Source organism: Mus musculus, chromosome 18, assembly GCF_000001635.26.
Source record: "Mus musculus strain C57BL/6J chromosome 18, GRCm38.p6 C57BL/6J".
Classification (NCBI taxonomy): domain Eukaryota; kingdom Metazoa; phylum Chordata; class Mammalia; order Rodentia; family Muridae; genus Mus; species Mus musculus.
Genome location: NC_000084.6, coordinates 89025417 through 89049698, shown reverse-complemented (window position 1 = coordinate 89049698; position 24282 = coordinate 89025417). Strand labels below are relative to the sequence as shown.

General features: G+C 37.7%; 1 protein-coding gene across 7 annotated transcripts in view; it reads right to left on the bottom strand.

Annotated features, from left to right (window-relative positions):
- The window catches only part of Rttn (rotatin), a 159279-nt gene that overhangs the window by 81316 nt on the left and 53681 nt on the right, over window positions 1–24282 (bottom strand). For all 7 annotated transcript variants that reach the window (XR_386368.3, XR_001782364.1, XR_001782365.2 and 4 more), the window contains 8 exons: window positions 22652–22740; window positions 20690–20807; window positions 12612–12708; window positions 11744–11812; window positions 7375–7563; window positions 6601–6840; window positions 3539–3683; window positions 1179–1333 (listed from right to left, as the gene is read on the bottom strand). Coding sequence is in view for 3 of the 7 variants with exons in the window: in XM_030250463.1 (XP_030106323.1) it covers window positions 1179–1333; window positions 3539–3683; window positions 6601–6840; window positions 7375–7563; window positions 11744–11812; window positions 12612–12708; window positions 20690–20807; window positions 22652–22740 (1102 nt within the window). In the remaining 4 variants the exon portion in view is untranslated. The remainder of the gene's footprint in view (window positions 1–1178; window positions 1334–3538; window positions 3684–6600; window positions 6841–7374; window positions 7564–11743; window positions 11813–12611; window positions 12709–20689; window positions 20808–22651; window positions 22741–24282) is intronic.

Below are 24282 nucleotides of genomic sequence, written 5' to 3'. Positions count from 1 at the left end.
TCGCATTCTTCTACATGATAACCACCAGTTGTGCCAGCACCATTTGTTGAAAATGCTGTCTTCTTTCCACTGGATGGTTTTAGCTCCCTTGTCGAAGATCAAGTGACCATAGGTGTGTGGGTTCATTTCTGGGTCTTCAATTCTATTCCATTGGTCTACTTGTCTGTCACTATACTAGTACCATGCAGTTTTTATCACAATTGCTCTGTAGTACAGCTTTAGGTCAGGCACAGTGATTCCACCAGAGGTTCTTTTATCCTTGAGAAGAGTTTTTGCTATCCTAGGTTTTTGTTATTCCAGATGAATCTGCTGATTGCCCTTTCTAATTCGTTAAAAAATTGAGTTGGAATTTTGATAGGGATTGTATTGAATCTGTAGATTGCTTTTGGCAAGATAGCCATTTTTACTATATTGATCCTGCCAATCCATGAGCATGGGAGATCTTTCCACCTTCAGAGATCTTCTTTAATTTCTTTCTTCAGAGACTTGAAGTTCTTATCATACAGATCTTTCACTTCCTTAGAGTCAAGCCAAGGTATTTTATATTATTTGTGACTATTGAGAAGGGTGTTGTTTCCCTAATTTCTTTCTCAGCCTGTTTATCCTTTGTGTGCAGAAAGGCCATTGATTTGTTTGAGTTAATTTTATATCCAGCTACTTCAACAAACTCAAAGACAAAAAACACATGATCATCTAGTTAGATGCGGAGAAAGCATTTGACAAAATACAAAACCCATTCATGAAAATAAGGATATTCTTAAGACTGTCTTCAAGCTGTGAAAGAGATAGAATTTCTTTTTACTGTGTCATATTAAATTGAATTAGACAAACTCAACTGTTACAGAACTATTTGTTTCTTGGTAAGGAGAAAAACCACATCAAAAGTCCTTTGTGTTGACCATAGTGTGAAATAAGTTCTCTGTGTTGACCATAGTATGAGAACAGAGGAAAATGTTTTATTTGTTCTCCAACACATATACATTCATGTTTATAGTGTATTAAAGAATATATAAAAAAAAATGACAACCAGGCTCTACTAGAAACACAAACCGATTGAATCTACCTGATGAATAGTTTTTAACCTCTTAATTTAAATAACTAGGAAGCCAACCTTTAAAAATTGAGGAAAAGTATGCTTTATATAAACATACACAAATAGTAAACAAGAAAAATGGTACCTGTCAGAGACTGTCATAAAAACCAGTAACAAGGAATTGAGAAGACTGATCAGTTCTTTCTGGAGTTGCTGTCTGACAGCAGTCCGGACGTCATCTGTTTCTTCTCCTGCATGTGAATCTGTCAGAACCAGCAGGTCTAGTAGTGGACTTGGATTCTAAAAACATAAGCATTTTTAAAATATACTTATTCCTCATATGAAGTTTTTTTGTTGTGTTATTATCTAACTAGTAAAACTGCTAGCCCTGGGCTTTAACTGTATTCATAAAGACACTCTAAATTCAACACAGTCTTAATATATTATGTTCACAAGAACAAAGTGTATCCATTACAAAGAACTGAAGGAAACGGAGGTACAAGAAATCTCGAAGGGAAGCACATGCAGCTCCATACTCTTGTCACTGTCTCTGTCACTAAATATATAAACAGAATTTAATCGTGCATTTCACACTAAACTGACACTAAGTGAAAGACCCACTACTCAACACTTCCTTACTCTGATTACCATTTTTCTTTACTCCATGTTTTGGTATCTGACTGTTCCTTGTGCATAAGGACTTACAGCCAATACTATGTATGGCTACTCAATGATTTATGGTTTCCTTGAGCTGAAATAAAGAATGTGTACATGTCTGATCATGATTCATATAAAAACTGTAAGTCATGAAATTACTAAGACAATACATTGTTATAGTTTTAAATCTTTTGATATATTGCTATATTGCCCTTACCCTGCCTCCCCTAAAAGTACTGATGTATATGACTAAGTAGGATATAAAAGTGTAAAAGTATATAAGTCAAAGTTGAGAATTATTACTGCTGTAATATTTGGCAATATGATAGATTAAGAAGTGAATCATTCTTCTACTTTGTAAAATATGTCCTGTTTACCAACTAAAAAACTGTACCTGGAGTTATTTGAAAGGATTATTTCTAACAATACTAAGAGTAGAAAGCATTATAAGGTGTTAGCAAGCACTGCAAGACATATATACATGGTGGTGTCATCTTGGTGTCAGAGACTATGCTAAAGAGGAAAATGACAAGATTCAATTTAACTTTCTGAGCAACTACAAGATCTCTGTTTTCACATCTGTCTTACAGAAGGGATATCAAAAGCGAAACAGGGCAAGCAGAGCAAGAGGCACCATCCTTCAAACCTAATTAACACTCCATTCTTAGCACTGTGTCACATCACTAGTGCATGTAATAGCAGAGAAAGTAATCAAGTCGAAATTTAGCTATTGCTCTTATAAAATCCTTCATGTAAAAGAATTCAACTTAAAAAATGCCTACATTGTACTTAGTGAAAAAACTGAAGACAATCATCAAATCATTTATATTATAGAGTATGCTGAGAATACGTTAATCAGACATGGAAGTCTAAAATCAATTATCAGTGGAAACTTTGGGAAAGAACTGAAGAGGGCTGTCATGGTTTTAATTCACATTACTAGGTTTTATATCTAAGCAGTACTTTTGTCAAGCTTTTTATTTATATTGAGCAAAAAATATACCTGGGACAATTAAAATTATCTAAAATACAGCTACAAATTCATTTTTCTCCTATGAATAAAAGAATCAAATCAGGACATACACTTATGTTATTTTTTTTTAAATCAATATAGTTTCAATAGCATCAAAAGCCCAAAGGGTAAGACAGTTATATGCCAACTGACTACCATAAGTAGTGATAGAATGAACAAACTATTCACACTAAGATTCTCAAATGTCTGTACTTCACAATCAGGAAACAAGTAAAAAATTAATGTATACAAGTAAAAATTATACAGAACTGATATACAAGTAAAAATTAAACAGAAACCACTCGTTGCTGTATGGCTACTAGGTATTTATCTAAAAGTAAGACTTGCCCAAAGACTCTCAATCCTAATGCTGAGACTTTTCTCCCTTTGCATCTTCAGTGCACATGTTGACATTCAGATCTAGTGAACTGTAACTAAAGCACAAGACAAGCACTAGAGGGAGCCGGGAGGATGGCTGTGCTAATGTGTCCTGATCATAAATATTCAATCTCTCACAACTCAAACTTCTGTCTTTTCATATTGGTATTCAATCTTCATTTGAAACTACTGGAGCCTTCATTCCGTCACTGCTGGCCTCAAAAAAGCCAAATATTTGTACAGTGATGGCTCACTTTCTTTGTTCACCACAGTCATCACGTCTGTGACTGCAGGCTGTGCAATGCTTCCAGTAACCTATGGCACCAGGGCATGTTACAGGAAAGTCAACAACAACAAAAAGGTAGTTCTGACTAGCCTCCTCAAAAGAACGAAAAATGTGATTTTTCAAAGTAAATTCCTTCCCAAACCAAAAATTTGAAATCTTTTAATATACTTACATGCCTAAGAAGTAATTCCAGAATCCAGTTTAAAAGTTCAATTGATGGGTTTTTTCTTTGTTCCTTTATTAACTTATTCAAAAAATGTATGATATCTATTAGCAGTTTCTCATCTTCAGTGCAAGCAGGAAGTACTTGTAAAAACCTACATTTTAGAAAAAGACAGTAAACATGGTTCCTAGCTCTTCAAAATGCAAACATCATCACTGTTTACTACTATGTACAGTCAACACAAGCACACTATTTTCTAAGATAAGAGTCTAGATGCTGTGAGATGCACAGATTTGCCCCCATAACCCCAACATAGTGGAGAAAATATGTGATGGTGAAAGAGAATGAAGTGACAACTAAGTCACCAAGAGAAAAATGCAAAAAAAAAATCTACACTTGCCTACCATGTACAAAGCTCTAGGTTTACCCAAAATAAAACAACTTCAGAAAAAATGCTAAAGGGGATGCCAGAGCCAAAAACATTCCCTCTACCTGTGTTATTTTCAAGGTGGCAGTATCAGGCTTCATTAATATGAATTGTGACTTTAAATCCAAGTCTGACAAATTAAGAAAATCAGGGTGCAAAAATAAGGGAGGGGAGGGGGAAGGGAAGGACACCCAATCTTTGCAAAGAAGTTACTAGATTTTGTAACAGGCTGAAAGAGGCTCAGGAAGAATCACTTCTTAAGTTCAGAATTACAGGAGCCAAAGCAACTAAGATTTTTAAACAAACATTGGTGAAAAAGAGCTAAAAGTTATTAGACAAGGAAATTTCTGTAGGGGCAGGGGATCCTGGAAAATCATTTTTTAAAGGCAATTGGCAAGAGAGATGAGATTCAACATTGGAAATGTTTTATATAAAATACCCACAGGAGCTTTATCAAATTGTTGCTGGAGTAGCAGTTACAGGAACTGGGTCATACATCATTCACTACCCATGGGCCTTTTGGCAGTTTTAAAAACATTTCTAAAACCTCAATACCTTCATTTTTAAAATGAGAAAATTCAGACAAAGATATGGTTCAACAGTGTTCTGGCTCCTAAACCAAAATTTGCAGTTGCAGTTATTCAAGTCCTTTCTACAGCGCAGCATTGTATTTACATATAACTTATGCATATCCTCTCACAATCATTAAATTGCCACATTACTTTGACACCCAACTCAATGTAAATATCACCATATAGTTGTTATACCGTATTGTTTAGGAAACAATGACATAAAAAACATCTTTTCCTCACAGGTGCTTCTTTGCAGGGAATTAATTATATATATACGTATATATTTGCACTATGTGAGTGCAGGCGCCCAAGGAGGATTGATGAGGGAATGGAATCTCCAGAAACTGAAATTACAGGCAATTCTGAGCCACCCAATGTGGTTGCTGGGAAATAAGGATGGTTATTTGCATGAGAAGCAAGTCTCTTACCCACTGAACCATCTGACCAGCCAATTTTGTTTTTATTACTTTCAATCTATAGTTGGTTTAATGCATAGATGTAGCAGATGCATACCTATGGAACACACATACACAATTCTGTCCATGTATGTGGAAAATGACACCTTAAAAAATGTGACACTCACACAGTTTCTACTACTATTCAGTTTGAATTGCCCTGGAGGCTTCCACTGATACAAACTTATTAGAGAGCCTTTGCTTCAATGTGCTATAGCATGCAAATATAGTTTTAATGTGCAGTAGAAAACCTAATACATACAATTACATCAAGATATATTAATGGGTTTTGTTTTTTGGGTTGTTTTTGTTTTGGTTTTGGTTTTTTGGTTTTTTGAGACAGGGTTTCTCTGTGTAGCCCTGGATGTCCTAGAACTCACTCTGTAGACCAGGCTGGCCTCGAACTCAGAGATCCGCCTACCTCTGCCTCCCAAGTGTTGGGATTAAAGGCTTGTCACCACTGCCCGGCATATTAATGGCTTTTGCTCTTTAATTTTTTTGAAATAGAATATATCAAGATAATATAAACTGCAAAATTTGCACATACTTTAGTTGGCATGTATAAAGGAGTAGTCTGATAAAACAGAGTACTAATGTGCTGTGTTGGCTGATTTACATAGTATAATATCCTCACTGTGGCCAATTTCTAGCTATAATTTACTAGGGAGCTGTGGAAAATTATATCATTAGCACATGATACAACAGTGTTTCCATAAAAGATCCATTATAAATAACCTCAAGAGCAGAGACAATAGTAAAATGTAAAGCAATTTAAAAGTGACAATTTTCATGTTTGCTGCTTTTATTTTTCATGTAATTTAACTCATAAATTAACAATATATAAAATTACACCACATAATAATTTTATGGAATTAATTGGAAAAATGCATAAATCATGACAGCACCATCTCACAAGCTGGTTCAGCATAGCACTGGAGAGGCTTAGTTTTACTACAACTCTTAACAATGAACTAAAGAATTTCAAATTCACAAACTCATATGACCTAACATTTTGAAAATTATATGCTGTGCCTATTCAGAAAGTTACACATTTACACTACTCAGGGGAAAATAAAATGAAAAATTGCTTGCAAGGAAGGCTTCTCAGTCTTGTTTCAAATGGAGCCATCTGCTGCCAGTTCAACATCTGAAATTTACAAGGTAGAATCTTTCCAATAACTATCAAAAGACAGCCACTTGGCCATTAACTTCATGAAATTTGAACAGAAAGAAAACTCAAATCATTTATTTGAGAAGAAAACATAGGCAAACAAAAACAGCCAGTAGCAGGTGTACCAAATCTATTTGTCAATCTACTATGGCTCCATTCGTTTAAAATATGGACAGGAATAAACATTCAGCGTGCTTCAGCCATGTTGCATCCTTATTATAAAAAAGTTTCTTCAGACATGCTAGAACTGAGGTCAAGTTTTTCTTTTGTTATTATTTTTCACAGATAGCAGACTATCCTGAAGTTTAGTTTTACTTTCTGTATAAAGCATTTCTCTCATGATAGCAACTGCACAAATATACACTCTTCTCTACAAAGGTTTGAAGATGATCCTAAACAAATTCAAATCAAGTCACTCAAACTGGCGGCCTTAAGTTTATACTCACCTGTTCAGCACAGTGTGCCAAGCCAAGGATTTTAAAGTAACGCCACATGGACCAATATCATCCTTCAAAGACAGTTTGTCATTCAAAAGATAAAAACTCATCCTGGTGATAGCAGCCCTCACATCCCTGTGGCCTCCAGCCTGAATGATGGACTGAAGGCAGTCCTTCAACCCACTATCCGTGTATGTGATCTTCAGTGCAAGGATATCTTCTGTGGACAGCTGCAGTGTATCTAAAAATCTAGGCATAAAAACAAAACGATAAACCCACACTTATTTCTATAAATAAGCCTCTTAAAAATTCTGTTTGGCTTCATATGCTTTTCAATACGGGTTAACTTACAGTTACAAAATACTAACATATAAATCTATCAACAGCATAGTTTTACATTAGCATCCCAACTATAGTACCAACTTTCCCTTCTTATCAATGACACACTAAAAAATTCTTACTCATGGGAGCCAATTAGCACATCTAGAAGTAAGAATATTCTTGGGTACACATTGAGCTTTACTCTTTCCAAGTGATTTACAACTATTAACTGAATAAACACTATAAAGTTTCTAAGACAGCATAGAATACAGCTTTTTTCTAGCTTAAATTGATTTATATAATTCTTAATAAGCACAGATCTAAAACAATAGTGAAGATGCAATCTTAAATTAGAATCAGTTGATAATATCAAGTTAAAAAAGCTTTTAATCTAAAGAACTTCTGAAGTCCAATTAATTCCATGTAATTCATCTGTGATTTTATCTTAATGTAACTACTTACTCCTGAATTTTAGCTTCAGAGGTCATTTGTTTCAATAGATTATCACTCCCATGATACCATGCCAGGTTCCAAGCTATTCTCAGCATATCTGACACCGGCTTCAGGGTCAAACATTCAGTAGGTAATGGCAAAACTATTGAGTAAGGACTCACAGCATGGTGGCCAGTCACATGAACTGGTAGATGATACCTAAAGAAAATGAATTTAAATAGTCACAAACTTTAAATTAGTAAATAGAACACAAATAATGAACTAGAAAAGGGTGAGCTACTTTTGTGACTTCCCTACTTAACAATGTTAAATTTATCACATTTTATGTAATATTTTAATTAGTTTGTCACTCTCCTCCACATTCCAAAATACTGTACTACACTTTCCTATGAATTGCTACATTCACTACATGAGGGTTGTAGCAGGAGATAGCCAGTGTTCCCTGAAACCAGGAACATGATTATAGTATATTGAGCATTAAAGGTTGTTGACTAAAACAAGAATGCTGACTTTTTTTGACAAAAGTTTGAAACCACCATTTCTTTACTCATGTCGGGTACTGCAATGGCATCCACTGTACAGATAGACATAATAAAGCTCTCAAGGGAGCTACAGAATTACCTATAATCAAAGTTACTAAGTGACTGCACTCCATGCAAGGTTTTCCTTTAACAGTGTGATCAATAAACTCAAGATTCCACAAGTATTTGTAGACACATGAAGAAACTCAATAGTGATGTCTCTTAAATGAACCCAAGATAATTTAACAGTGGTGATTAGCAAGACAGTCCCAGCTCATATGCTACATATTAAGTATAATTTTAACAATGTAACATATTCCAACAGGCTGGGGCTAGTTCAGTGATCAAATTCTTATCCAGGATTAAGGAAGCCAGAGCTCATTAAGGAAAAAAAAAATCAAAAAACTAAAACCACAAATCTCTAATTTACATATTAATGACCAATATTTTTCCATTAATTTATTTGTTTACTCACCTTACATCCCAATGGAAGCACTACCCTCTCCTCCCAGATCCCCTCTCACATGGCTCCTCCCCCTATATCCCTTACTCTTCATTAATGACTAATGATATACAAGTAATTTTAGCATTTAGTTTATAAGAACACATTTTCTTTTTTACTTTCTCTATACCAATGGAGAGACAATACTATAATTTCATTTCCAAATCATATTATAATTTAATATGTAAAGCTACCTTTAACAGCTTTTAATATTTTAATAGCAATCTAAACAGTCTAATAGCAATTTTCCACTGATAACTACCAAGTTGAGGGTGGCGAGCAATCTCATTGGTTAAAAGCACTTGCCAATCTTGCAGAATTGGTAAATTCTAAGCTAGGTTTCCAACACCTACATCAGGCAAATCACAATAGCCTATAGCTACATATCTAGGAAATCTGATGCCTTTTGCTGGCATGCATTCTCACATGCGCACGCTCTTGCTCCCTCATGCGCGCGCGCGCGCACACACACACACACAAATACAAATAAGTTTGTTTGTTTTTTTAAGACAAAAAACTATTTTCTTTTTAAACCAATAGCTACTGCTGGCCTAGAGGAGCTTTGACTATACTGTGCCAGAAAGCAACCAATCACTGATTCATGAGGCCATGTCAAAAAAGACACAAGAGCATTAAAGAATAAAGATAATGGATGATATTCTTTATTTTAACAAGTGAACCACCCAAGCTGGGTGGGGTGGGGTGGCACAATCCTCTTTGTCTAAGCACTTAGGAACTGAGTCAAGAGGATCATGAGTGTAAGGCCAGTCAGGACTCTGTCAAACATATGAACAAACAAAAGGATAAAAAAGGAGAGGGATGTTATTAATAAACTTAAAAAAAAACAACAAGCCTAAGGAAATCATTTTACAGAAAGTATCATCGATGGATGCAAAACTCTTAGAAAAAAACATTACACTATAGGACAGTCACAAACCTAAATGCAACCTTTTCACAGGAGAAAAAGCACCCCTCACACTGAAAACCAGCATCACTACCACAAGTTAAATAATCATGATTGGCATCAAGGGTCTTATAGAGTAGATAATAATGGAGAATGTAACAATGATAACAATGAAGAAAGGAGGAATGGAGAGAAGTTCTATAAAAAAATCATTCAAATAATTTCTACTAACTGCTATGAACAAAAAGCAATGTTGATCAGAATAATTTTCTATAAAAACTGTTTGAAGAGGGACAAGGAGAGGAGCAAAATTTAGAATGTAAATAAATTTTAAAAAAATGCACTTTGTATATAATCTTCAAAAGGCAGCAAAAATAAGCTATGCTAACAGAAATAAAAGCAGTATCACATTTTGGAGTAGTAAACAGTAATGAAGAAGTATGTAAGGAGTTTCTGACCCAGAAGTAACCGCCATTATCTTTATCTGCATAGGATTTCCTAGTGTTTACTGAGGAAGAAATGCAATGGTTGTGTAAAATTTCATGTATATCCTATAAAGAAAGATGACACATATTTTCAAGTTCTATATGGACATAAAATCAAATTCAACACATGGTCTTGATTATATCCTTTATTTTTTAAATAGTGAAAAGTTATTTATAAAACTTATGGTTGAAAATAGAGATTATATGTAGAGAAAGGAAAACATCGAACAATGACTCAAGGCTGAAAGGACACTGACATAAAGCTTTCATGTAAATTTGCAGGAAATTGAAGTGAAAGGTGATTAGAGGGAGCTGTACTCATGGACCCTTCAAAGAATCCCACTGAGGAAATTCTGGAAGTCCTGCCAATGAAGAGACTTGAAACAATATAGACAGTGACTGTCTCTACATGGTCCATCCTTTCATCTCAGCTCCAAACTTTGTCTCTGTAACTCCTTCCATGGGTGTTTTGTTCCCAATTCTAAGGAGGGGCATATCCAGGGATCCACCCCATAATCAGCATCCAAACGCTGACACCATTGCATACACTAGCAAGATTTTATTGAAAGGACCCAGATGTAGCTGTCTCTTGTGAAACTATGCCGGGGCCTAGCAAACACAGAAGTGGATGCTCACAGTCAGCTAATGGATGGATCACAGGGCTCCCAATGGAGGAGCTAGAGAAAGTAGCCAAGGAGCTAAAGGGATCTGCAACCCTATAGGTGGAACAACATTATGAACTAACCAGTACCCCGGAGCTCTTGACTCTAGCTGCATATATATCAAAAGATGGCCTAGTCGGCCATCACTGGAAAGAGAGGCCCGTTGGACTTGCAAACTTTATATGCCCCAGTACAGGGGAACGCCAGGGCCAAAAAGGGGGAGTGGGTGGGCAGGGGAGTGGGGGTGGGTGGGTATGGGGGACTTTTGGTATAGCATTGGAAATGTAAATGAGCTAATAAAAAATGGAAAAAATAAAAAAAAAATCTTGTTGCACATAAGTCTCAACAGGCAAGTTATATTATTTATTAGGATATACTACTACAAATTTAACAACTAGACAAAGACCATGAATAATTTTATGTAAATAATTACTCATTGAGAATACCTTCGGAGAATTCTGTACCACCTTGGAGAAATGTAAGAGTGAATGACAATGCTCACCTCTGTGAGATTTGAGAAGAAAAGAGGGATTTACTAAAAGAAGGAAGGGAAGGAAAGAACTTGAAAGAAAATAAGAGCTTCAGATTTGTTAAGCAAAAAAAGTTACACCTGAGTGTTTTAGAATGTTTTGTGTATTTGGTTTTTTTGCACAACTAAGGAATTTTGCACTGGCTGTTCAAACTTTGTGAGTAACCCTTTGGCTGTTTGTCCACTGGAAATATTTTTTTCCATAGTCCTTATGGTTCCTTCCTTTCTCATGTACTTGGAAGTAACTTTCTAATAACATTTCTTTGTTTATATTTATGTACACATTTTACTTATGGAATTGTGCGATATTTAAGTTGTTGTATGGTTTCTATCTTGGGTGTGAGAGTGAGGGGACATGGGAAGAGGCTCTAAGTATCTCACCCTAAGACACAGTGGGACAAACCATGATAACTACTTAGAAAGTTTACTGATCAGTAAAGGATTCTGTGGTATTACTGATCCGAAGTAATTATCAAATATCTATGACTTGTTTTATAATTTCTTCCATTGATTATATATATAGAAAGTTCAATTTTCTTCCCGCTACTAAACATTCTTTAAAAAAAAAAAAAAGCAACAAATTCTATTGCTACTTTAATGTATTATCCTTCAGTGTTTTCAATTTAATTTTTCTTGATTTATTGGTGGATATGATTGTTGATTATTATATGCATAAAGAACTTAATTTCCTCTGAATTAAAAAAAAATATAGACAGTGACTTCCCCTTCATGGAACAACAGTTTATTACTCATATAAATTAGACAAATTCTTTACCTTCTAAAGACTGAAACCGGCAAACTGAAGACTGATGACAAAGAAGGCTTATCAGAAAGAGTATCAGACCTATAAAAAGGCAAAATGAAAACTGAGTAGGCCAAAGTTCTGTGAAGTACAGCTCACTCCATTCTTAAACAGTGCATTTGAGATTATAACTAAGTAAAACATTCCATATAGTCAAGTGCTTGCTGCCACCTGAATTGAAAGTAAATTGTATTTTTGTTTGTAGTTTCATATAATAAGCACTCATTAACAAAGTGAACTCAAAAAACAAAAACAAACAAACAAACAAACAAACAAACAAAAAACCAAAGTGAACTCTATGACCTCTCCTACTGATGCTTCTTAAGGTCACATTAATCAGATGCTATCATTCTAAATGGTTTCTACTCTTTTAAATAATAATTTTTAAAGCACACAAAGATGAAAATATGCACTAAAAACAAATCCAAGACAAAAATCACTATAATAATTTTTTTTAATTTTATATTTAGTTATGCTCAAAAAAGTAACTCAGGGTGACTTTTTGAACCCATGGGTTTTTGTTTTGTTTTTTTGTTTTGTTTTTGCTTTTTCAAGACAGGGTTTCTCTATATAGTCCTGGCTGTCCTGGAACTCACTCTGTAGATCAGGCTGACCTCGAACTCAGAAATCTGTCTGCCTCTGCCTCCCAAGTGCTGGGATTAAAGGCATGTGCCACCACTGTCTGGCTTGAATCCATGGGTTTTTAAGTATCCCTTAGTCAAACAGAAGAGCATAACACATATGTATGGCATGGAAACAACTCAGTGCATTGCTGTAGGAGTGCATCACACCTTAAATAATTCAGGGTAAAAACACACTAATAAAAATCCTTATATCTCACCATGTATCCATTCTTGATACTTCATCGAACAATAGAAGACAAAACAATGCCCCGACTTCAGCCACCACAGTACAATCTTCATGAAATATCAAGGAAACTGAGGGGAAAAGGGAATGCAATTTCATAAAATATTCAGCTTTAAAATGTCTTAACTTAAAAAAAAAAGAAATATAGCAATAGCCCAGAAAAACTTATATATATAAAACACAGTCACTCAAGCTACCAAATGTGTGAGAATTACCAGGAAGGAATATAAAACAGTTCAACAGTCTATATAGGTAATGTGCATATCTAAAACACTCCCAGAAAATGCTGACAGTACAGTCCAGAGCCACAGATACAAACTTGTCCACTAAACACTGTCCAGCTGCAGGTCATCTCAGCAAGGAGATCCAGGTGAAGGGATGCTTTGTCAAGTTACATAATTCTAGCTGAAGTTTTCTCACTAGAGAGCCTTTATAATTTTGGATTTTTAAAATTTTTTTTTGTGGTTAGGTATTTATTTCATTTACATTTCCAATGCTATCCCAAAAGTCCCCCACACGCTCCCCCACCCACTCACCCACTGTTTTAGTCAGGGTTTCTATTCCTGCACAAACATCATGACCAAGAAGCAAGTTGGGGAGGAAAGGGTTTATTCGGCTTACACTTCCATACTGCTGTTCATCACCAAGGAAGTCAGGACTGGAACTCAAGCAGGTCAGAAAGCAGGAGCCGATGCAGAGGCCATGGAGGGATGTTCTTTACTGGCTTGCCTCACCTGGCTTGCTCAGCCTGCTTTCTTATAGAACAAAGACTACCGGCCCTGAGATGGTCCCACCCACAAGGGGCCTTTCCCCCTTGATCACTAATTGAGAAAATGCCTTACAGTTGCATCTCATGGAGGCATTTCCTCAACTGAAGCTCCTTTCTCTGTGATAACTCCAGCTGTGTCAAGTTGACACAAAACTAGCCAGTACAATTGACCCCTTGTCAACTTGACACACAAAAACATCACTAGTAAGCCTCAACCCTTACAATCTTATTCATCCCCATTCTAAATAACTTTAAAAGTCCCACAGTCTTTACATATTCTTAAATTTTCAATCTCTTTAAAATATCCATCTCTTTTAAAATTCAAAGTCTTTTTACAATTAAAAGTCTCTTAACTGTGGGCTCCACTAAAACAAATTCTTCCTTCAAGAGGGAAAATATCAGGGCACAGTCACAATCAAAAGCAAAAGTCAATCTCCAACCGTCCAATGTCTGGGATCCAACTCACGATCTTCTGGGCTCCTCCAAGGGCTTGGGTCACTTCTCCAGCCAGGCCCTTTGTAGCACACACATCATCCTCTAGGCACCAGATGCCTGTACTCCACTGCTGCTGCTGCTCTTGGTGGTCATCTCATGGTACTGGCATCTTCAAAACACTGCATGACCCCTTCAGTCCTGGGCCTTCAATTGCAACTGAAGCTGCACCTTCACCAATGGCCTTCCATGGCCTCTCACAGTGCCGAGCCTCAGCTGCTTTGCGTGACCCCTTCATGCCTTCAAAACCAGTACCACCTGGGTGACCCTTACATATTACCAAGTCCTGCTGCAGAAGGAGTACAACCTTGGCTATCTCTGGAACACAGCCTCTTTGTGCTTTCAGAAAACACTTCCCAGAAGTTGTCACCTCAATGATGCTGGTCTCTTCTTAATCACCGCTAATTTCTTAGCTCCAGCTAACCAGCATCAATAGTCCCAGTAATGCAAAGGTTTTGCTTTAGTAGTTCTGGTATCTTGTTAATCACAACTGATTCTTCAGTCCCAGCTAACCAGAACCACAGAATAATCAAACTCCAAAATAGCAATGGCCCTGAAAAGAGTCTTTAATTTTCCCTCTGAAACTTCACAAGCCAGGCCTCCATCTTCTGCACTGTTCTCAACATTATCTTCCAAGCTCCTACACAACATCTGACAGAGCTCTTAACAACAAATGGATCTTCAAGACCAAAGTTCCAAAGTCCTTCCAAAGTCCTCCCCAAAACATGGTCAGGTTGTCACAGGAATACCCCACTATGCTGGTACCAATTTGTTTTAGTTAGGGTTTCTATTCCTGCACAAACATCATGACCAAGAAGCAAGTTGGGGAGGAAAGGGTTTATTCGGCTTACACTTCCATACTGCTGTTCATCACCAAGGAAGTCAGGACTGGAACTCAAGCAGGTCAAAAAGCAGGAGCCGATGCAGAGGCCATGGAGGGATGTTCTTTACTGGCTTGCCTCACCTGGCTTGCTCAGCCTGCTTTCTTATAGAACCAAGACTACCAGCCCTGAGATGGTCCCACCCACAAGGGGCCTTTCCCCCTTGATCACTAATTGAGAAAATGCCTTACAGTTGCATCTCATGGAAGCATTTCCTCAACTGAAGCTCCTTTCTCTGTGATAACTCCAGCTGTGTCAAGTTGACACAAAACTAGCCAGTACACCCACCCACCCACTCCCACTTCTTGGCCCTGGCGTTCCCCTGTACTGAGGCATAAAAAGTTTGCATGACCAATGGGCCTCTCTTTCCACTGATGGCCAACTAGGCCATCTTATGATACATATGCAGCTAGAGACATGAGCTCTGGGGAATACTGGGTAGTTCATATTGTTGTTCCACCTATAGGGTTGCAGATCCCTTTAGCTCCTTGGTTACTTTCTCTAGCTCATCCATTGGGGGCCCTGTGATCCATCCAATAGCTGACTGTGAGCATCCACTTCTGCGTTTGCTTGGACCCAGCATAGTCTCACAAGAGACAGCTCTATCTGGGTCCTTTCAGCAAAATCTTGCTAGTGTATGCAATGGTGTCAGCGTTTGGAAGCTGCTTATGGGATGGATCCCCAGATATGGCAGTCTCTAGATGGTCTATCCTTTTGTCTCAGCTCCAAAAAATGTCTCTGTAACTCCTTCCATGGGTGTTTTGTTCCCAATTCTAAGAAGAGGCAAAGTGTCCACACTTTGGTCTTCGTTCTTCTTGATTTTCATGTGTTTTGCAAATTGTATCTTATATCTTGGGTATTCTAAGTTTCTGGGCTAATATCCACTTATCAGTGAGTACATATCATTTGAGTTCCTTTGTGATTGGGTTACCTCACTCAGGATGATGCCCTCCAGGTCCAACCATTTGTCTAGGAATTTCATAAATTCATTCTTTTTAGTAGCTGAGTAGTACTCCATTGTGTAAATGTACCACATTTTTTGTATCCATTCCTCTGTTGAGGGGCATCTGGGTTCTTTCCAGCTTCTGGCTATTATAAATAAGGCTGCTATGAACACAGTGGAGCATGTGTCCTTCTTACTGGTTGGAACATCTTCTGAATATATGCCCAGGAGAGGTATTACGGGATCCTCCGGTACTACTATGTCCAATTTTCTGAGGAACCACCAGACTGATTTCCAGAGTGGTTGTACAAGCTTGCAATCCCACCAACAATGGAGGAGTGTTCCTCTTTCTCCACATCCTCGCCAGCATCTGCTGTCACCTGAATTTTTGATCTTAGCCATTCTGACTAGAGTGAGGTGGAATCTCAGGGTTGTTTTGATTTGCATTTCCCTGATGATTAAGGATGTTGAACATTTTTTCAGGTGCTTCTCAGCCATTCGGTATTCCTCAGGTGAGAATTCTTTGGATCTTAACAGCAAACATGGTCCTAGATCTCAGACTTAATGCTAAAAGTTGTGCTTCTGCTCTGTTATTCTGTCTTTTCTCATGAGGAGAAGATGTGGGTAAAAACATCATCTAAATTAGCAGGTAAATCACACTAGCTCCACCACATACTAGTTCATAAGGCTAGTCCTTTAACTCATCTACTTCTACACACTTTCATTGTTTGAAAACTAAGAAATCCTAAACAAATTGGAATAGTAGATGTACCATCACACAGGCATGATACAAATACAGAAGATACACATTTATAGAAGCACAAACAAGAAATCTGTATTTTAAAAATATATTTTTCTAAATTATACAAAAAGATAAGTATGTAATTAGTATGACTAAAAGTACAATCTTAAAAGTAAGGAAATAAGAATCATATGAAAATGAACTACTGCTAAAATGACATTTCCCCTCAGTAGAGACAGAATGGTTTAGAGTATATAAATAGTAAAAATTTTCTGAAATTACAACTGGCTATGGTATGGAGTTAAAACGTATTTGGATCCTTACCTTAAATTTTATCTCCATTAAAATATTTAAGCTTATTGGAGTCTTTAAATATAATACAATTTCATTTCTTGTTATATTTTTAAATAGTTTAAAAACCAGTGATGTGGTATAAGGATTCTTTATATATACTCAGTTTTCATTTCTCCCCCATCCACTCTTTACCCTACACCCCTGTGCGATATCTGCTTAAACCTTTAGTTTTCACCCCACTCCAAGCCAGTTCCCTAACCCGCTCTTTTACCTTTTACTCAGATAGCAAAAGTTCACCCATATTTTAGTTTGGTTATCTTCTCCTCAACAGCCTCATTTTCCAATCCCCATTACTCTACAACCTATTTGAACTATTATTTTTATCTACAAGAAAATTTTTAAATGATACACCCCCAGCCATAGCAGATCTGAGAAGAAACTGGCCCAACGAACTTAACCATATACCAGAGTAAAGGAAGCAGTTCTAATGACAGTGCACGCATAAGATGATAGATGATTTTTGACAATATAAAATCCCCATAGAAGGAACAACAACATGAACTAACCAGTAGCCCCAGAGCTTCCTGGGGCTAAACCACTAATCAAAGAAAACACATGGTGAGACTCATGGCTCTAGCTGCATATGTATCTGAGGATGGCCTAGTCAATCATCAATGGGAGGAGAGACCCTTGGTCTTGTGAAGGTTCTATGCCCCAGTATAGGGGAATGCCAGGACCAGGAAACAGGAGTGGGTGAGTTGGGGAGCAGGGCTCGAAGGGGGAGCAGATAGGGGATTTTTGGAGAGGAAAATAGGAAAGGAGATAACATTTGAAATTTAAACAAAGAAAATATTTAATAAAAATATCTTTAAAAAATTTGAAACAATATCCAGTAAAATGGCAAATAGATACTGTAAAACGACAATACAATATTCTTCTTTAGGAATAGTAAAAAAACAAACAAAAAAACAAAAACAAAAACAGAGGTGATGAAACCTATAGAGTTTTATCTTGTATAGCTCTATACTGTCTGGAATTTTGCAGTGGGGTAATATAATTTGTCATCATTTAAAGAAAGAAACAGATAAAGAGTTTAGAGTTCTTCTCCTGCCTCTACTACATATCTGGTTTTATGAATATGCCAAAGCTTCCAAGTGCCTGTGAGATCTCGACTTCCTCCCTCTCTAATGGCAAAATGAATACTTCCTTGTAGGGGATGTGGGAGTGAACCTGATAGAGGAAAAAGTGGGATGGAGAACAAAGCACCACAGGCTCCTGTCACTCCTCCAGGTCAGAGCCCTGATCTGATATAAATGGTACCTGACCTAAGATGGCTCCCAGCACACTGGTGAATCAGAACAAAGGAGCAGAGGTCAGGGAGATGGCTACTTCCCCTCTTCAAGGAATGGGAATCTCCCCAGGTGACTGACCCCCTCCCCTAGAGTGGGCAAGTGAATCACACTAAGCTGAAAAAACTGTATATAAGTTTATTGTACTGACAATGAAGCTAGATCTGCAGCCTGATGCTGATCTTGGCCTAACCCTAACCCTAACCCTAACCCTAACCCTAACCCTAACCCTAACCCTGAGTATAAATCCCAGGAATCTTCATGCTCTCTGCCTCTATTCCTCCTTCCCCACCCCACTCCATCTCCGATCCTATTCTGTCCCCACACTATTTAACCTAGATTCTATTCCTGTAATACAGTATAAGATTCTGTCATAGCAAGTTTATAATTCAAAACAGATCTTTGCAAGATTATTTAATCATTAAAGCCTGTCAATCAATTTTCCATGCTAGGACAGAATAATCTCTAAAATACAAGTTCCCATTAAATGATCTCACATAGCTTCTCTCTGCTCTTCAGCTTACCAGATCTTGCATGAGCTGCCCTCCTTACATCATCCTTTCATTTCCCCTTCATTTACGCTCCTTCAAATTCCACTGTTCCTAACAAGCTAACGTGTGGAACATTATCTTCCATTATCAGTAAGTCAGTCATGTCTGTCTGTACTCCCATGCAATGCTCAAATCCCAGCTTAGATACCATGTTTCCTAGAGCATCATCTAATACTTCCCTAACACTAATACATTCAGCATTTCCTCGGGTGCCTCTGGAATCCCACTTCAGGTGTTATTATGCTGTATTTTTAATTATTTATCAACCTCTTTGACTCTCTGACAGTCCATTTGCCATGCTTATAACTCTAATAAAAGGGCCTACCACTGCACCGAGAATATAATATGTGCTTCATAAATGCTTACAGAGGCATAGTTTCATGGCAGAGTAGCTGGTTAAAAATGAAAATTTCCCTATATATACATAACAGAGAACAATTGCTAAAAATGATATAGCATGTGTTGCCATGGAAAGTACTTTTGAAAGCTAGGGGTGTGGCTCACTGGTGCAGCACTTGTCTAGTGCACACAAAACTTCCGCTTAATTCTAAACATCATCCCTTACATGCAAAAGTGCTTTAGTATCTGCTAGATACTCATAAGTGCAGTATTTGAATAATTTTACAATATGAGCAAATGGGAGACTAGATGAAATTAAAAGACGTTAATAAGATAATTATTAGTGTGAATAAAAAATTGGAAGCTAGACACTGTGGAACACACCTATAATGCCAGCATTCAGAAGACAGAGACAAGCTGATCACTTCAAGTTCAAGACTACCTTATAGTAAGTTCTAGCCAAGAACGGCTACACAGATACCCTGTCTGAAAAAAAAAAATTGAAAAAGAAAGCAACAAATGAAAAATGGATAAATGCTTTACAAAAGAAAATATGAAATCAGAAGTCTATACTTGCTATTCCTTCAGGTGATCCCTACATAAAGATCTACTACAAAATCTCACAGTCCACTATTAATTTTATGACCTTAAACATGAAGAGTTTGGGGTTTTTTTTTTTTTGTTTTTTTTTTAACCTGGTTTAGACTTTCACAAATGTTTCTTAAACTGTGTCCTACTCATTTTGTAAGCAGATTACCACTGAGGGAAAAATGCTAAAATAAAATTATTTCATGTTATATATTCTAATATAAATCTCATTTATCTCACCAATGCCTAACCGGTCACAAAATAAAAATATTTGACCAAAATGCCTCTTTAGAATAATTAAAAGCAATGAGGAGGTGAAGATATAGGAAGCACAGTGCTTGTAGATCCAGCCTTGGGTGGGAACCTGACTTGACTGGGCAGAACTAAGGCAGCCTCTGCTGGATCTGGGGCAGCAGCACAGACAGAATCTAAGGGACTTGTGCCCTCTGCTTGCCTGCGGTAAGAGTCCTTTCCATAATGCACTCATCCTATGTTCTGTTCCTCTAGAAAACCCTGCCTCATACAAAAATACCAAAATCTATATTAAAAGCAAATGATAAGAAAGAGGATAAATCATTATTTTTCTATCTAAATATCATTAAAATCCAATCAAACCTGGATTGATTTTTTAAAAAGCACATATTTAAAATTGTTCTTAAAATTATGAACATAAACAGATGCTCAGAGTAAGTCACTCAGTGTGATAGAGTTGAGTCTCCAATCTCAATCCCAGTCTGATCTCATAGGCAAATGCCAAACAAAGGTGCAAGTGAAAACAAAGATAGGACAGAGATACTAAGGAAAAGGAAGAAAAAGCAGTTGGCCTTGCTCTTCACAGACAATGCTTGCCATATAAGTAGTAAACTGCATATTAACAAGTAGGTGCAGAAACCAATCCAAGCTCACTCAGCATTTCTCAGCTGCTGCCTACTAGGCAACAACAGTAGAAGGGATATTTACACACACACATTAAGTGCTTTTCAAGAGTACTTTTTCAGTTTAATAAGCAGCTACATTTGACTACAATGGGAAGTCACTTTTAACTCTGGTTAGAGGATGAACACATAAGGCTACATATGGAGTCGTTCAACACTATTTACTCACCTCTGAGTAATAGGGTCAAGAGAGAGGCCTGCTGTGACAAGGAAACACGGATAACCGGGTCAGCGTACAAAACCTTCCTCAGGAGTGTGAGGCATGGCTGAATCAAGCATTCTATAACCTGCCAGCAAGAAACGAGATAAAATATACCACATTATCTAAGTTTAAACTGCTTTCTCATTAAATTATATGAAACTAAAATGAAAAGATGTTAAATATTATGTCTTTTTTTTTCTTTTTTTTTGAATTTTTTTTATTAGGTATTTTCCTCATTTACATTCCAATGCTATCCCAAAAGTCCCCCATACTCTCCACCCGACTCCCCTACCCACCCACTCCCACTTCTTGGCCCTGGCATTCCCCTGTACTGAGGCATAAAAAGTTTGCATGACCAATGGGCCTCTCTTTCCACTGATGGCCGACTAGGCTATCTTCTGATACATACGCAGCTAGAGACATGAGCTCTGGGGTATACTGGGTAGTTCATATTGTTGTTCCACCTATAGGGTTGCAGATCCCTTTAGCTCCTTGGCTACTTTCTCTAGCTCCTCCATTGGGGGCCCTGTGATCCATCCAATAGCTGACTGTGAGCATCTACTTCTGTGTTTGCTAGGCCCCGGCATAGTCTCACAAGAGATAGCTATATCAGGGTCCTTTCAGCAAAATCTTGCTAGTGTATGCAATGATATCAGTGTTTGGAGGCTGATTATGGGATGGATCCCCGGATATGGCAGTCTCTAGATGGTCCATCCTTTTGTCTCAGCTCCAAACTTTGTCTCTGTAACTCCTTCCATGGGTGTTTTGTTCCCAATTCTAAGAAGGGGCAAAGTGTCCACACTTTGAGTTCTCGAGTTTCATGTGTTTTGCAAATTGTATCTTATATCTTGGGTATTCTAAGTTTCTGGGCTAATATCCACTTATCAGTGAGTACATATCATTTGAGTTCCTTTGTGATTGGGTTACCTCACTCAGGATGATGCCCTCCAGGTCCATCCATTTGCCTAGAAATTTCATAAATTCATTCTTTTTAATAGCTGAGTAGTACTCCATTGTGATCTTAAAGAGTCAAATATTATGTTTTAAAGAGTTAAATATTATGTTCTAAAGAGTTTCTTTAAACATTGGGCTGGAGAGATGGCTCAGTGGTTAAGGAGCACTGTCTCTTCTTGCAGAGGAACCAAGTTCAGTTCGTAGCACCCATAGGGTGGCTCTCCACTGTGTATAACCCCACTTCTAGGGAATCCAGTGCCCTCTTCTGGCCTTCATAGGCACCAGGCATGCACATGATGCACAGACATACATTCAGGAAACCTTTATACCCATAAATGAATGATTATTTTAATTTTTAAAAATTACTTAAAAATAAAAGCAACATTAAATAGACTTCTGGTTATAAAACTAAGCTTAATTCTCCTTTACAAACCTTATCTAGAAATAAAAAAATATAATAAAAATAAAAAAGAAACAAATAAGTGGGTATCCCTTTTGAGACTAAAAATCCAAGTATTCTTTCTAAATTCAGTTCCAAACAAATTAAATCAACCTACTGGGCTGGAGACATGGCACAGTGGGGAAATTACTTGCTTTGCAAGCAGAAGAACCTGAATATGATCCCAAGCATCCATGAACAATCTCAGTGTAGTAAACCAGAACTTGGTGGATGAAGACAGATGGATTCTGGGAACTCCTAAGCAGCTAGCCCCACAAAAACCCTGAGTTAATTACAGGTTCAATGAAAAGCCCTACCTCAAAAATAATATAAAGAGGGAAAGAAAAAGATATCCAATTTCACTTTCTGGCCACCACATATCTATGCACAGGCAAGTACACCTGCATGCACATACCACAGAACACATGCATACACAAACACACACATGCACAAACACACCCCACAGAGGCATGAAGAAATAAACTCATTTTACAAAAAAGTTATCCTATAATAAATTCCAAATTTTATTGTCTTACCTCACCATCTTGACCCACAAATTCATTTAAATGTCCAATAATCTTCTCAACTAAGCATAACTTTTTCACCACTGTATGCATTTTAATATCTACAGGCAAAACAGTATTAAAAATTAACTAAGTGTTTTGTACCTTAAAAAACATTCTGAATATATGAGACAGTTATGCACACAAATTTCTAGCTACTATAAATAGGGTATACCTAAGGCTGAAATTAGAAGACAAAGTATTTTTATGAATCTGTACACTGTGAAAACATGTAAGTTACATGCAAATCTGCCATCTATTCCCATGATGAAGAGGCAGAGGGAGAGAGGAAAGTGTTGGGAAAGGGGAGGGGGAGAGGAATGGGGTTGGGGAAGGCAGGGTCAGGTGTGCAAAGAGACCCAGAGGGCCAGGGAAATGAATGGAAATCTGCAGCTACCAGGGGTGGGGGACTGGGGGGAATCTTTAGGAAGCCCCAGAGACCTGAGATGGGGGGAGGCTGCCAGAAGTTAATGCAGATGAAATTAGTCAAGATGCCTAACAGTAGGAACATGAAACCTGAAGATGACACCTCTTGAAACGAGGAAGGACCCTCAGTGGAGGGATAAGGACACCAACCCACCAACAAAACTTTAGACCCCAAATTTATCCTATTTAAAAGAAATGCAGGGACAAAGTTGGAGCAGAGACTGAAGGAATAGCCAACCATTAACCAGCCCAATTTAAGACCCATCCCACAGCAAAGTACCAAGCCCTGACATTATTAATGATACTGTTATGCTTGCAGACAGGAGCCTAGCATGATTATCCTTTAAGAGGCTCCATCTACCAGCTGACTGAAACAGATGCAGATACCCATAGCCAAATATTAGATGGAGGTCGGGAACTCTTATGAAATAGTTGGGAAAAGGATTGAAGGTCCTGGAGAGGAAGAGAACCCCACAGGAAGACCAACAAAGTCAATTAACCTGCACCTGAGAGGTCTCAGAGACTGAGCCACCAACCAAAGAGCATACACAGGATGAACTGAGGTCCCTGGCACATAGGTAGCAGAAGTGCAGCTCAGTCTCCATGTGTGCCTCCCAACAACTGGAGCACTTTGGAGATGGGGGAGTAGGTGGGTGGTGTTATTGCTAAAGCTTTAGCCTGACTGAGGTATCCGTTCCAACAGGGCTGCCTTGTCTGGCAGTCAGTCAAAGAGGATGCAACTACCCTGGCAAAGACTTAATGCACCAAGGTGGGAGGATACCCCGCAGGACCCCACCCTCTAAGAAGAGAATGGGAGAGAGATGGGTGGAGGGTCTCTGTAAGGCAAAGAAGAGGAAAGTGCTTAATATAAATATAATATGTATAAATGTATAAATAAGTAAATAAAATTTTAAAAATTAAATTAAAAAATAAAACTATAAAAACTAACAAACAGAGGATCCTTCTGGTTTCCATCTGTGCCTGGAGCTGTCTCTGTGCCACAGCTCTTCATACCCAAATCCAGTCAGGTGAGAGCTGGTCTCCCAGGAGTGCTGACACAGGCTGACAGGAAGAACAAGCCACAATCAGAGACAGCAAGACCAGCTAACAACACAGATGAGAGGCAAGTGCAAGAATATAATCAACATAAACCAAGGCTACATGGCATCATCAGAACC